The 15138-nt window shown below is 46.2% G+C and overlaps 1 protein-coding gene across 3 annotated transcripts in view; it reads right to left on the minus strand.

Moving 5' to 3' along the window:
* Nucleotides 1–15138, minus strand: part of CREBBP (CREB binding protein) — a 189023-nt gene that overhangs the window by 74091 nt on the left and 99794 nt on the right. For all 3 annotated transcript variants that reach the window (XM_034784283.1, XM_034784284.1, XM_034784282.1), the window contains exons 6-7: nt 1227–1469; nt 391–487 (exon numbers count right to left, since the gene is read on the minus strand). In XM_034784283.1, coding sequence (XP_034640174.1) covers nt 391–487; nt 1227–1469 — 340 coding nt within the window. The remainder of the gene's footprint in view (nt 1–390; nt 488–1226; nt 1470–15138) is intronic.

The following is a 15138-nucleotide window of genomic DNA, read 5'->3' on the forward strand; positions in this document are numbered from 1 at the left end:
CCATTGTCAAGAGGCTCATTAATTTAATTCTTTTAAAACTGCTTAGGTGTTGTGAGATATTGGAACGAAGATGAAAGGACAGGCAATCTATGAGATACAGAATCACGGCTGTTAAATATACGGAACAAGTACACAAAAGAATAAAATATTCTACTTTTGGAAATGCATTTTCAAGTCAAAAGTTTGAAGAAAAATTGTGGTGGGAGGTGTGCAGGTTTGAAATGGCAATGGGGGTGGGATAGTGTGTGGCCAAAGAGCAGCATTCATTATTACAACAGAAGATACAATGGCAATAAAATCGTATTACACAATGCATATTCTTCATTTAAAAACTTACTCTCCATGCAAACAAATCTTTAACTTAGCAAGAATATAAAACGTGTGCATTACTTCGTTGTCCCCAGGGATGTTGGAAGAGCAGTTTCTGAGATTAGACTAGCTTGCTGGTCTGTTATCCCTCCTGCAGAAAGGTTCATCTGGTTAGCTCCTTTGGGAAAAAATGAAACAAAACTGGTATAGAAGGTTGCTTAGGTTTACTTCAGAGTTTTGATAATAAATGTCACATAAATGGCATTTTGAACTTGGTTAAGAAATGAGAAATAAACATTTTTTTTGTTATATCGGGTAAACACGTGTCCATGAACATCTAATTCTTATGGCGTTTCCTGAAATAAACTACTCATCGACGGAAATTAGAAATACTATAATTTTTGGCACACCTGTTTTCATTATAAAAACTGACAGTTAAAATTCTAACATCATGAGATCTGAGATGAGCTTACATAACCACAAGAGAGAACATAAGAGTGCTGACAATTTATCCATCATATTCACTCAGTCTATCCAGTATCTGCTGAAGCGGAACAATCTTAATATGAGTGATTTAAATGCTTTATTAAACAAGATAAAATCCATAAGGAATTATGCCTAAATACAAACAGCACTATGAGCAATAACAAAATCGGTGATATGTTTAACTGCTAATCATACTTTTCTGACGGTAACTATCATTAGCTATATCTGGCATAAACTGAACCTCCTACTTTTCTAACAGATTGAACGAAAGTATGCTTAAAGATAAAACTTTGTTTCATTACTCAATCTAAACAAAAAAAGTCATTATCTATATGCAATCATATCAGTATGCCTGAACTTTCCTTTTTCTGGATTAGGCTGCAATTAAGTTTATTACAGAACACATTTCTACTGCTATTTTCTTCACCCACCTAATGGATTTATGGTCCTCATTTGCTGGTGAGCTTGAGGCTGTGCTGGTTGTTGGCCTTGTACCTGTGGCTGCAACTGTGTCTGTGGCTGGTTGCCATATGGCAGTCCAAGAGCAGCATAGGCTCGCTGCATGGAGCTGGGGTCAATCGGATTAGGATTACTTAATGAAGGAGTAGTCTGTTGGCCTGTTCCAACAGAGCCAATAGAATTCTGGATTCCACCAGCTGGAGACCCTAGAAGGGCTAAAAAATAAAAATAAAAAATAAAAAAAATTAGAAAGGGAAGTGGAGTGGGGGGATTAAGGAGGTAAGAGAAAAAAGTCAAAATGAGATTGATACGGCAATAGAAGATATCTTTCATGCAAGTAAATGAAACATGCATATTATAGATATATTTCATTTTAGTTTAAATAAACTTGGGCTTTCCTATCATCTGAAGAGCCAAACTAGAGAAACACAAGCTTCAATCCTACACAATATGAGCCCCTCTTGCCTTGAAGTACTGATTTTAGGTTCAAGACCAAACCAGCTGCCTAATGCATGTGCAGTCAAAGGAGAGGAGAGAGAAACTTCAAGCAAAAAAGCATATTAGAATTCTTAAAAATAAATAAATAAATCAATCTACTGGCCCATTTCTTGGGTTAGAACCAATGTAAAGATGTCAACTGTGCTATAAATCTGATAAATCTGGGCAACCTAGTTTCTAGGTGTATCTGACAGAGTTCTTCACTTTCCTTTCAAATGGATTCTTAAGGGAGACACCGGATTTGAGGGCAAGCTGTGAGAAGAAATGGTTTGGCCCATTTTCAGTTGAAAGTCACAGATCTTATAGAAGGAGAATTCCAGCTTGTACAGCTTCCTGAATGACCTTGGGATTGTTGTAGAAGCATGTAGATCAGCACAATCTATCTTGACTATCTTTAGGATAGAAAGCTGAACTGGAAGGAAGCCATCTCTCGAGGAGGAATATCATGGGTCTCTCACTCTCCATTACGGTAAGTTTGAGTGCCTCAGTCATGTGGGAAACTGGGTAAGCCCACTCCTCTAGAGAGGGGCATTTGGGTGACTTAGATCTGGAGGATCTTCTTCCAGCCCTCCTGTGTCCAGTTTCCCTTCACCCTCTGGAGAGGCCTGTCTGGCCACCTTTTTTTTTTTTGGGGGGGGGGGGGGGGGGGAACTTTTCCATAGGCCTTTCCTTACTACTTCCCCAAAAGGCCTGTCACCTGGCATTACCCATTTTCTCCACCTGGAGAGGCAAGCAAATGGTCACAGGTGGGGTTGAGTCCAGCTCCCTTTAAAGGGCCCAGCTACCAAGTGGCATCAGTTTTCTGAAGGCCTGCCTCAAAAATTCAACACAGAATCTTAGGCAGCATCTGGAAGAGGAGTCAATCCCTTCATGTTCACAGTTCTGAGCTTCTGGGAATGGGATTGTGAGGTTGACAGGATATGTGAAGATGCCTCATCTTCAGCATTGGGGGCTGTGAAGCATAAATCAGATCAAGGTGTGCCAGAGTGTCTTTAGGATCAGAACACACTTCCAGATGCAGACTCAGCTGAGTGCGACCAGGATCTCAGACTGGATTCTGCTGGCATTTCTGCTCCGAAGACAGATACTCACATGGCCTCCTCTAAGAAGCCTAGTCTAAGTCAACTCTCCTGGGTGTAACAAAGCTGAGTAGAAATGGATTTATGAATTGAGCACCGATCTGAAAGGTGCCCGTCTCTTAAACCAAAGAGACATCCTGTGTGGTTCTCCATGACAGGATGTTAAACTCTCATATGAGGGGCACTGTTTGAAGCCTATTGTCTTAGTTTCTGCCACTACACAGGAGGCACCCACATCAGTGCTGAGGAAACTAAATTTTCTTTAGGCTCCATTGAAACACCCAACAGAGGAAAACTCTAACACTGTTTTTAACAATTAACTATTTTACTGAAAAAGAAAAGCTTTCCCAAGGGGAGGGATAGCTCAGTGGTTTGAGCATTGGCCTGCTAAACCCAGGGTTGTGAGTTCAATCCTTGAGGGGGCCACTTAGGGATCTAGGGCAAAATCAGTACTTGGTCCTGCTAGTGAAGGCAGGGGGCTGGACTCGATGACCTTTCAAGGTCCCTTCCAGTTCTAGGAGATGGGATATCTCCATTAATTAATTAATTTATTTTTAAGAGCACTAACGGTGAAGCAATGGACATCATTTCTAGATTTCTAGATGTTGCTAATGATGGTCAAGAAGAAGAGAGTGGTGGTTGGGGTTATGCCCCTTCATGTGCCCTGAGGTAGTGGGACACTAGCATATAGGCAGCATGCATGCAGTTTCGAAGGACAGTGTACTTCAAAAGTTCCAAGCTTATGTGCATATTTACCAAAGCAGATAAAACTTGAAGCAACAGTGTTTTTTTCTTCATTTAAAAAAAAAAAAAAAAATTTCCAACCTATGTCCATTACACTTGCTTGCAGTCCAAGTCTCCTCCTAGTTTCCAGTCCCAGTCTTCATCCCCAAGCAGGCAGATCCAGCCTCCCACCACCTACCTAGCTTCCAGACCCATAGTCCTTGCCAAACCAGTCCCATTCTCCACTCCCAGCTCTTAGTCCCAGCTTTGCTGCCCAAGCAATCCCAGACTACTCCTCACTCCTCCACTCCAGCCTCCCCACCAACTTTTGGTCACAGTTTCTCTCCCCGAACTCCAGTCCCAGACTCCTTGTCTTATCCTTCTCTCCCTCACCCTCCCTTTTGTCCCCTTTGCAGTTGAATCACGCCATTTCCTCCTCAGACATGGTGCTTATGTGTCAGCATGGGATCACAGAGTACAGGAAATACAGATTCTCTGCTTTCAGTTCTGGTGCCCGTCCCCACCCTGGCCCAGAGAAACTGGGAGCATTAATTATAGGGTAAGTATTCTTGTCCCCATAGCCCTTGGCTGGAGCATGCGCAGTCGCTGTATGAGGATGGCACATGTGAATGCCAATCACATGTAGGGGCTGTGAGGGGATGAAGAGTGTTCAGTTGCTCTGTAGGGATGGCATATGCGAGGTTGGGCAGCACTAGGAATAGTGAGAGGCTCATGTAGGCTTAGTGAGTACAGAATCTTCAAAGACTTAACTGCTAAAAATCAAAGACGTCTCTGCTGAGACTGTGTGAATTGCAATTTTTCATAGGTTCGTAAACTAGTCCAAATTTGCATAAATTTTCAAGGGACAGAAGTAGTCATCTCTTTGACATCCCCTTGCCAAATTAAGTCACTACCTCAAAGCATGGGGGCACCAGACGTGTCCAAAAGGTCAAGATTTATTTATTAATATGGGCACAGCAATGCATTTTGCCCTAGCCTCATTCTTGGAAATTCCTTAACCATTTTATCTGAAATTTTCCAAAAAAGTTCAAGCTGACCCAGACACTTGGCATGGAAAACTTTAGTCCAAATGGATAAAAGTTTTTGAAAAAGAAGAACAGGAGTACTTGTGGCACCTTAGAGACTAACAAATTTATTAGAGCATAAGCTTTCGTGGACTACAGCCCACTTCTTCGGATACAGACTAACACGGCTGTTACTCTGAAAAGTTTTTCAAAGTATAAGCAACTGAAAACAGGGTCTTATAAGAGGAAGTGTCATACAACCTTAATATAGGTGGTGTTACCTCTAATAATAAAAATAAGTACCGTATATACTCGATCATAAGCCGGTTCGTTTATAAGCCGACGACCCCCGCCCCAAGATGGATAAGTAAAAATGGAAAAATTTTATAACCCATTCATAAGCTGACCCTATAATTCAGGGGTGAGCAAACTTTGGCTCCCGAGCCATCAGGATAAGCCACTGGTGGGCCAAGATGGTTTGTTTACCTCGAGCATCAACAGGCAAGGAGGTAAACCTAAGTAAACAAAGTGTCCAGGCGCGCCAGCTGCTTACAGCAACTAGTGGGGAAATTTTTTGGGGGGGGGAGGTGAGAAGAGAAGCTGGGAGTCAGGAGAGTAACCCCTGTGACCACCCTCCACATTACCCCACCCCTCGCCTGGGACCTCCACACTCTCCCCATCCCATCCCTTCCCACCTTATCTGGGGAAGGCCAGAGGAGGATGACTCTGGCCTGGCTGGAGCTGCTCCAGCAGGCTGGGCAGCGTGGCCGCAGCCTGCTCCAGCGGGCCAGACTGGGCGGCGCAGCCGCAGCATGTTCCAGCAGGCTGGACCAGGCGGCACAGCCGCAGCATGCTCCGGCGGGCTGGACGGTGTGGCCACAGCCTGCTCTTGGGGGCAGGGCCGAGCGGCACGGCTGCAGCCTGCCAGCCCCGCAGCTGCTTTAGAGACCGGGGGGGAGAGCAGCGTGGCCAGAAGTGGAGAGACTCTGGCCCCGCCTCTTCCCTTCTGGCTCTGCTGCCTCTCCTTGCTCCCACTGTTGGGGGGAGGGGCTGTGTCCCACCTCTCCCTCTCTATAACCTTTCATAAGCTGACCCCCTTCTCCCTCTCTATAATCGTTCATAAGCTGACCCCCTTCTCTGGTGCTTCCCTTTTTTTTACTAAAACAATTCGGCTTATGAACGAGTACATAGGATACTTAAGATTACATTTTATATCAAGGATATAGTTGAGATCAGATACATACATTCCTTGTAGAAAATCCAAACACTCAGACTTAAGTAAGATACCCTAAAAAGATATAGCTTCACACCATTCATTTGATAAGCACGTGAGGCACTGGATTCTTGACGTAATGCAGAGGGTTCCAGAAATGAAAAGGTTTATACATGCACAGGTGTAAAGATTTTAGAAAATTTGCTACAGTGGATCTTGAAGATCTTGGCAATTGGGGTTGGAGGCTAGGTAGAGGAATTTGTCCCAGGAGTGAGAAAGGTTAATGAAATGGAGGAGTGTCTGGCTGGAACATGAGTTACTGCAGGGTATAAGAAGATTTCAGAAGCTTGGGGATCAGCAAGTGTGAGGTGGTTGTTACAGGGAGGGGGTATCCATCAGATCTTCCTACGTTTTGTGCTCTTTCCCCCTGAAGCTGCCCCTTCCCTATCTTTAAAAGATAGTTCTAAGGACCAACATGCATCTGTGCTGTATTTGTATATAGCACCTCTGCTTCAGAATGACCCTCTAGAACTCAAAGGGAGTTTGAAGTGTTCCAGATACCAGTGAGGTGTGACTGATCCAGCATGCTCCAAAATTTGGAAAGCATTAAAAACATTGGGAAGCACAGACTCAACAATTCAGAAGGTGGAGCCACATAAAAGCCCAGCACAGATGCAACAGGGATTCAAAGTGCAAATTTTAAGACAGACAATGGAACTGGGCTACAGATTCTAGTGCTCTGATGGCTCACCAGATGGCTATCCTGAAACATTATCCTGTTTGCATCACAACTTGATAGAGAAGTAAATGTTACTGCTCTTTCCATTCCTTTCTTTTTCATTTTTTTCCATCATTTTCTGCCATGGACATTTTTAACAATTACAGGAGATATGACAAGCAATCACATCTAAAAGCAAGCATAATTTAATTTGGGATGTTGTGAATCAGCACACCAATGTTTGTTTACATCCTTGTGTATCATGTTGCTAATGTGCCAATTTTCAGTTGCACCCCATTAATTTAACTGAATTTTAATATTACATTAAGAGGGCCTAAAGCGTGAGACAGGTGCACCTTTGTGTTCTAAATCTAAATAAACAAAATGTAAATATTCAAACACTTAATTTTTTTAGCTTAGTACAAGCCATGAGAAGTCATGCATATCACTTAGACATGCATTTCAGATTGAAGAATTTTGCACATCAGTGCACTGCTAGGCAGTAAGTGCTAATTGTGAGTAGTGCTGAATTACGAACAAATTGAGGAAAAGGAGGTGGGATTTGAGATTTGCATTGCCTTCTCCTTCCAAGAAAAGATGGCAAATTCTGCAGTTACCCTCCATCTTTCTGTTGCATCCAAGCCAAAACATCTTACTCAGGGTATGTCTACACTACGAAATTAGTTCGAATTTATAGAAGCCGGTTTTATTGAAATCGGTTGTATACAGCTGATTGTGTATGTCCACACAATAAAATGCTCTAGGTGCTCTAGTCGGCAGACCGCGTCCACAGTACGAGGCTAGCGTCGACTTCCGGAGCATTGCACTATGGGTAGCTATCCCACAGCTATCCCACAGTTCCCGCAGTCTCTGCCGCCCCTTGGAATTCTGGGTTGAGATCCCAATGCCCGGATGATGCAAAACAGTGTCGCGGGCGGTTCTGGGTACATGTCGTCAGGCCCCTCCCTCCCCCGTCACAGCAACGGCAGACAATAGATTCGCGCCTTTTTATCTGGGTTACCTGTGCAGACAACGTGGAGCCCGCTCAGCACAGCTGAGCTCACCATCACCATATGTCCTCTGGGTGCCGGCAGACGTGGGACTGCATTGCTACACAGCAGCAGCTGCTAACTGCCTTTTGGCGGTAGACGGTGCAGTAGACTGGTAGCCTTCATCGGCGATCTGGGTGCTGGCAGCCGTGGGGCTTGCCTTTTGGCAGTAAATGGTGTATTATGACTGTTAGCCGGCCTATTACAAGTCGGGTCATCGCACGTTAGCAGAGTCTTCCCTGAGCAGCAGCTCGTGCAACAGGCCTGAAGACCATCGTCATACACCGCCCAGTATTTGCTGCCAAGCACCCAGAAAGATGCCGAGGGCTATCAGTCACGCTGCACCGTCGTCTTAAGATGTAAAAAATAGATTTTCTCTGTATTCATTTGCTTCCCCCTCCCTCCGTCAACAGGGTTTTCAGTTTAATCTTTGGGGGGGACCAGTCTGTGACAGTTGTTTGTGTCTCTCCCTGATGCACAGCCACCGTTCTTTATTTTAATTCCCTGTGCCTGTACGCCATGTCGTCACTCGGCCCCCCTCCCTCCTTCCCCTAGGCCGTCAGATACTACGTTTGCGCCACAGCTCGAGCCGAGAAGCGGTTCGCGCCTTTTCTTTGAATTCTGGGTTGAGATCCCAATGCCCGGATGATGCAAAACAGTGTCGCGGGCGGTTCTGGGTACATGTCGTCAGGCCCCTCCCCCCTCGTCACAGCAACGGCAGACAATAGATTCGCGCCTTTTTACCTGGGTTACCTGTGCAGACAACATACCACGGCAAGCATGGAGCCCGCTCAGCTCAGCTGAGCTCACCGTCACCATATGTCCTCTGGGTGCCGGCAGACGTGGGACTGCATTGCTACACAGCAGCAGCTGCTAACTGCCTTTTGGCGGTAGACGGTGTAGCATGAGTGATAGCCGTGGGGCTGGCAGCCGTAGTGCTGCATTGCACCAGCCCCTTGCAGGCGATGGTATATTATGACTGGTACCCGTCGTCGTCGTACTGGTATGGCTGTCAATCATGGCCACCTGGGCAGACATGCTACTGTTTCGATGATGACGGTTACCAGTCATAATATACTATTTTCTGCCAATTGCCCAATATTGTCTGCTAAGCACCCAGAAGAGGCTGAGGGCGATGCTGGGTGCTGGCGGACGTGGGGCTGGCAGACGTGGGGCTGCATTGCTACACAGCAGCAGCCCCTTGCCTTTTGGCAGATGATGGCATATTATGATTGGTACCCGTCATCGTCATACTGGTATGGCTGTCACTCATGCTGCAGCGTCGGCTGCCACCTTAAGATGTAAAAAATAGATTTGTTCTGTGTTCATTTGCTCCCCTTCCTCCGTGAAATCAACGGCCTGCTAAGCCCAGGGTTTCCAGTTTAATCTTTGGGGGGACCATTCTGTGTGACAGTTGTTTGTGTTTCTCCCTGTTCCTGTACCTGTACGCCATGTCGTCACTCGGCCCTCCCTCCCTCCCGCCCTCCTTCTCCTGGTCCATCAGATACTACTTTCGCGCCTTTTTTCTGACCAGGCGCCATAGCTAGCACTGGGATCATGGAGCCCGCTCAGATCACCGCGGCAATTATGAGCACTATGAACACCACGCGCATTGTCCTGGAGTACATGCAGAGCCAGAACATGCCAAGGCGAAACCCGGACCAGGCGAGGAGGCGATTGCAGCGCGGCGACGAGAGTGATGAGGAAATTGACATGGCCATAGACCTCTCACAAGGCACAGGCCCCAGCAATGTGGAAATCATGGTGTTACTGGGGCAGGTTGATACCGTGGAACGCCGATTCTGGGCCCGGGAAACAAGCACAGACTGGTGGGACCGCATCGTGCTGCAGGTATGGGACGATTCCCAGTGGCTGCGAAACTTTCGCATGCGTAAGGGCACTTTCATGGAACTTTGTGACTTGCTTTCCCCTGCCCTGAAACGCCAGGATACCAAGATGAGAGCAGCCCTCACAGTTGAGAAGCGAGTGGCAATAGCCCTGTGGAAGCTTGCAACGCCAGACAGCTACCGGTCAGTCGGGAATCAATTTGGAGTGGGCAAATCTACTGTGGGGGCTGCTGTGATCCAATTTGCCAGGGCAATGAAAGACCTGGTGATAGCAAGGGTAGTGACTCTGGGCAACGTGCAGTCAATAGTGGATGGTTTTGCTGAAATGGGATTCCCAAACTGTGGCGGGGCCATAGACGGAACCCATATCCCTATCTTGTCACCGGAGCACCAAGCCACCGACTACATAAACCGCAAGGGGTACTTTTCAATGCTGCTGCAAGCCCTGGTGGATCACAAGGGACGTTTCACCAACATCAACGTGGGATGGCCGGGAAAGGTACATGATGCTCGCGTCTTCAGGAACTCTGCTCTGTTTCGAAAGCTGGAGGAAGGGACTTTCTTCCCGGACCAGAAAGTGACCATTGGGGATGTTGAAATGCCTATCGTGATCCTTGGGGACCCAGCCTACCCCTTAATGCCATGGCTCATGAAGCCATACACAGGCAGCCTGGACAGGAGTCAGGACCTGTTCAACTACAGGCTGAGCAAGTGCCGAATGGTGGTGGAATGTGCATTTGGACGTTTAAAAGCGCGCTGGCGCAGCTTACTGACTCGCTCAGACCTCAGCGAAAAGAATATCCCCATTGTTATTGCTGCTTGCTGTGCGCTCCACAATATCTGTGAGAGTAAGGGGGAGACATTTATGGCGGGGTGGGAGGTTGAGGCAACTCGCCTGGCCGCTGATTACGCTCAGCCAGACACCAGGGCGGTTAGAGGAGCACAGCAGGGCGCGGTGCGCATCAGAGAAGCTTTGAAAACGAGTTTTGTGACTGGCCAGGCTACTGTGTGAAACTTCTGTTTGTTTCTCCTTGATGAACCCTCCAACCCCCCCCCCGACCCGGTTCACTCTACTTCCCTGTAAACCAACCACCCCACCCCACCCTCCCCTCCCCTCCCGCTTGCAGAGGCAATAAAGTCATTGTTTTTTCACATTCATGCATTCTTTATTAGTTCCTTACAGAGGTAGGGGGATAATTGCCAAGGTAGCAGGGATGGGTGGGGGAGGAGGGATGGAAAAGGACACACTGCATTTTAAAACTTTAACTCTTATTGAAGCCCAGCCTTCTGATGCTTGGGCGATCATCTGGGGTGGAGTGACTGGGTGGACGGAGGCCCCCCCACCGTGTTCTTGGGCGTCTGGGTGACGAGGCTATGGAACTTGGGGAGGAGGGCTGTTGGTTACACAGGGGCTGTAACGGCGGTCTCTGCTCCTGCTGCCTTTCCTGCAACTCAACCATACGCTCGAGCATATCACTTTGATGCTCCAGCAGACGGAGCATTGCCTCTTGCCGTCTGTCTGCAAGCTGACGCCACCTATCGTCTTCAGCCCGCCACCTCTCCTCTCGTTCATGTTGGACTTTTCTCATCTCCGACATTGACTGCCTCCACGCATTCTGCTGTGCTCTATCAGCGTGGGAGGACATCTGCAGCTCCGTGAACATCTCGTCCCTCGTCTTACGTTTTCTCTTTCTAATGTTCACGAGCCTCTGCGAAGGAGAAACATTTGCAGCTGGTGGAGGAGAAGGGAGAGGTGGTTAAAAAAGACACATTTTAGGGAACAATGGGTACACTCTTTCATTACAAGGTCGCATATTTCGGCTTGCAGGCAGCCATCGTAGGCCACAGTGTTTTGGCTTATTTAACCTTCTTAACATGCGGGAAAGGTTGCAAACAGCAGCGCATTTCCCATCTCAAGGATGAATTGGGTTGTCCATTTAAAATGGGGTTTCAATGTAAAAGGAGGGGGCTGCAGTTTCCCGGTTAACATGCGGCACAAACACAAGTAAACCACCCCCCCCCCCACACACACACGATTCTCTGGGATGATCACTTCACCCCTCCCCTCCACCGCATGGTTAACAGCGGAGAACATTTCTGTTCAGAAGAGCAGGAACGGGCGCCTCTGAATGTCCCCTTAATAAAATCACCCCATTTCAACCAGGTGACCGTGAATGATATCACTCTCCTGAGGATAACAAAGAGAGACAAGGAATGGATATTGTCTGCATGCCAGCAAACACCGGGACCATACGCTGCCATGCTTTGTTATGCAATGATTCCAGACTACGTGCTACTGGCCTGGCGTGGTAAAGTGTCCTACCATGGCGGACGGGATAAGGCAGCCCTCCCCAGAAACCTTTTGCAAAGGCTTTGGGAGTACATAAAGGAGAGCTTTCTGGAGATGTCCCTGGAGGATTTCCGCTCCATCCCCATACACGTTAACAGACTTTTCCAGTAGATGTACTGGCCGCGATTGCCAGAGCAAATTAATCATTAAACACGCTTGCTTTTAAACCATGTGTAATGTTTACAAATATTTACAAAGGTACACTCACCAGAGGTCTCCTGTGTGCCCTGAGGGTCTTGGGTGAGTTCGGTGGTTACTGGTTCCAGGTCCAGGGTAACAAACAGATCCTGGCTGTTGGGGAAACCGGTTTCTCCGCTTCCTTGCTGCTGTGAGCTACCTACAGTACCTCCATCGTCATCTTCCTCGTTCCCCGAACCGTCTTCCCTGTGTGTTTCTCCAGTGAGAGAGTCATAGCACACGGTTGGGGTAGTGGTGGCTGCACCCCCTAGGATCGCATGCAGCTCCGCGTAGTAGCGGCAAGTTTGCGGCTCTGCCCCGGACCTTCCGTTTGCTTCTCTGGCTTTGTGGTAGGCTTGCCTTAGCTCCTTAATTTTCACGCGGCACTGCTGTGTGTCCCTGTTATGGCCTCGGTCCTTCATGGCCTTGGAGATCTTTTCTAATACTTTTCCATTTCTTTTACTGCTACGGAGTTCAGCTATCACTGCTTCATCTCCCCATATGGCGAGCAGATCTCGTACCTCCCGTTCGGTCCATGCTGGAGCTCTTTTGCGATCCTGGGAGGACTCCATGACGGTTACCTGTGCTGATGAGCTCTGCGTGGTCACCTGTGCTCTCCACGCTGGGCAAACAGGAAATGAAATTCAAACCTTCGCGGGTCTTTTCCTGTCTACCTGGTCAGTGCATCTGAGTTGAGAGCGCTGTCCAGAGCGGTCACAATGAAGCACTGTGGGATAGCTCCTGGAGGCCAATAACATCGAATTCCGTCCACACTACCCCAATTCCGACCCGCAAAGGCCGGTTTTATCGCTAATCCCCTCGTCGGAGGTGGTGTAAAGAAACCGGTTTAAAGGGCCCTTTAAGTCGAAAGAAAGGGCCTCGTTGTGTGGACGTGTCCAGGCTTAATTCGGTTTAACGCTGCTAAAGTCGACCTAAACCCGTAGTGTAGACCAGGCCTCAGAGATCTAATAACGAAGACTGCTTTTTACATAAAATTTATTTTAATTCAAGTGCTTTTACTAGTTTGATAAATCACACAAATGACAAAACAATGAATGTATGAACAATGCACAGCCAAGTGTTCTGCAGTGACTTAAATTAGAAGATCACCATGATAACACCTGCATTATGACTGCTAGAAACTCTGTAGTTAGTAACTTGAGAGCAAATGCTCTGAATGGATTTCTCACCGGAATTGATCAGATATTAAAGCTGCTATTTTTTAAGATTAAAACTACCAGCAAATGTCTCAAAAATCAGTTATTGCAGAAATGAATCACTAGCAATTAACCATGCCTAAAAGAAAGGGAGACCAGGGAGGTGATTGGTAAAACAAGTAACAGTCAGCATAAAAGGGCTAATTATATTCCTCAAAATGCGTTAATTTATATTATCTATTCATAAGAATGGCCTAACTGGGTCAGACCAATCATCCATCTGGCCCACTAACCAGTCTTCCAACAGTGGCCAACACCAGGTGCTTCAGAGGAAATGAACAGAACAGGCAATTATTGAGTGATCAACTGCCTGTAATCCACTCCGAACTTCTGGCAGTCAGAGGCTAGGGACACCCAGAACACAGTTTTGCATCCATGACCATCTTGGCTAATAGCCATTGATCCGTCTATGCTCTTTGAACTTATCTAGCTCTTTTTGAACCATGTTATTATTTTGGCCTTCACAACATTCCCTGGCAACAAGTTCCACAGGTTGACTATGCGTTGTGTGAAGAAGTACTTCCTTTTGTTTGTTTTAAACCTGCTGCCTATTCATTTCATTAGGTGACCCCTGCTTCTTGTGTTATATGAAGAGGTAAATAACACGTCCTTATTCACTTTCTCCACATCATTCATAATTTTATAGACCTCTATCACATCCCCCCTTAATAGTCTATTTTCAAAGCTGAATAGTCCCAGTCTTTTTAACCTCTCCAGCTGTTCCAATCCCCTAATCATTTTTGTTGTCCTTCTCTGTATCTTTTCCCAATTCTAATATATCTTTGAGATGAGGTGACCAGAACTTTATGCAATATTCAAGATGTGGGCATACCATGGATTTATATAGTGATAATATGATATTTTCTGTCTTATTATCTATCCCTTTCCTAATGGTTCCTAATATTCTGCTAGCTTGTTTGACTGCTGCTGCACATTGAGCAGATATGTTATTCACAATGACTCCAAGATCTTTTTCTTGAGTATATTACATTGTCCAATGGGCATTATTTTGCATTTATCAATATTGCCCAGTCACCCAGTTGTGTGAGATCCCTTTGTAAGTCTTTGCAGTCTGCTGTGGACTTAACTATCTTGAGTAATTTATCATCTGCAAACTTTGCCACCTCACTGTTCACCTCTTTTTCCAGATCATTTATGAATATGTTGAACAGCACTGGCTCCAGTACAGATTCCTGGGGGACACCACTACTAAAAACTGACTATTTATTCCTACCCTTTGCATCCTATCTTTTAACCAGTTATGATCCATGAGAGGACCTTCCCTGTTATCCCATGTCTGCTTACTTTGCTTAAGAGCCTTCGGTGGGGGATCTTGTCAAAGGCTTTCTGAAAGTCTAAGTACGCTATAAACACTGAGTATCAGAGGGGTAGCCGTGTTAGTCTGAATCTGTAAAAAGCAACAGAGGGTCCTGTGGCACCTTTGAGACTAACAGAAGTATTGGGAGCATAAGCTTTCGTGGGTAAGAACCTCACTTCTTCAGATGCAAGTCATTGCAGATGTATTCTCATGGGTGCCCCTGTGGAACCCAGGGCCTGGGGCAAATTGCCCCACTTGCCCCCCCTTCTGGGCAGCCCTGCACCACACTGGCAAAGTGAATGCCCCCTATCTTTGTAATAAATCTCAATGTTTGTTTTCTAACAGGTAATGTTTATTTTGATGTCAAGTCTAGGGGAGAACGATATGGAAAGTTAACTAGTGTTTACCCTGATGTACAAGAGGAAATGGGTATGTTGCTATGGACTGGTTTGGATCAATACTTTGTTTCAGTTAAATGTGTTTTCTGAGGCTTAACTAGCATGTGTATGAAATCCTAATATGAAAGGCTAAAACAATACAAACAGTGCATCTCCTACTCAGTCATAGTTCTTTTGTAACTTTAATTTATAGAATAGATCATATTTATTTAGTGCTGAAGATGTTTTGACCATTTTTTCTCGCTGTATGTATTTAAGGTGTTTTTTTTTTT

This window comes from Trachemys scripta, chromosome 10 (assembly GCF_013100865.1).
Source record: "Trachemys scripta elegans isolate TJP31775 chromosome 10, CAS_Tse_1.0, whole genome shotgun sequence".
NCBI lineage: Eukaryota > Metazoa > Chordata > Testudines > Emydidae > Trachemys > Trachemys scripta.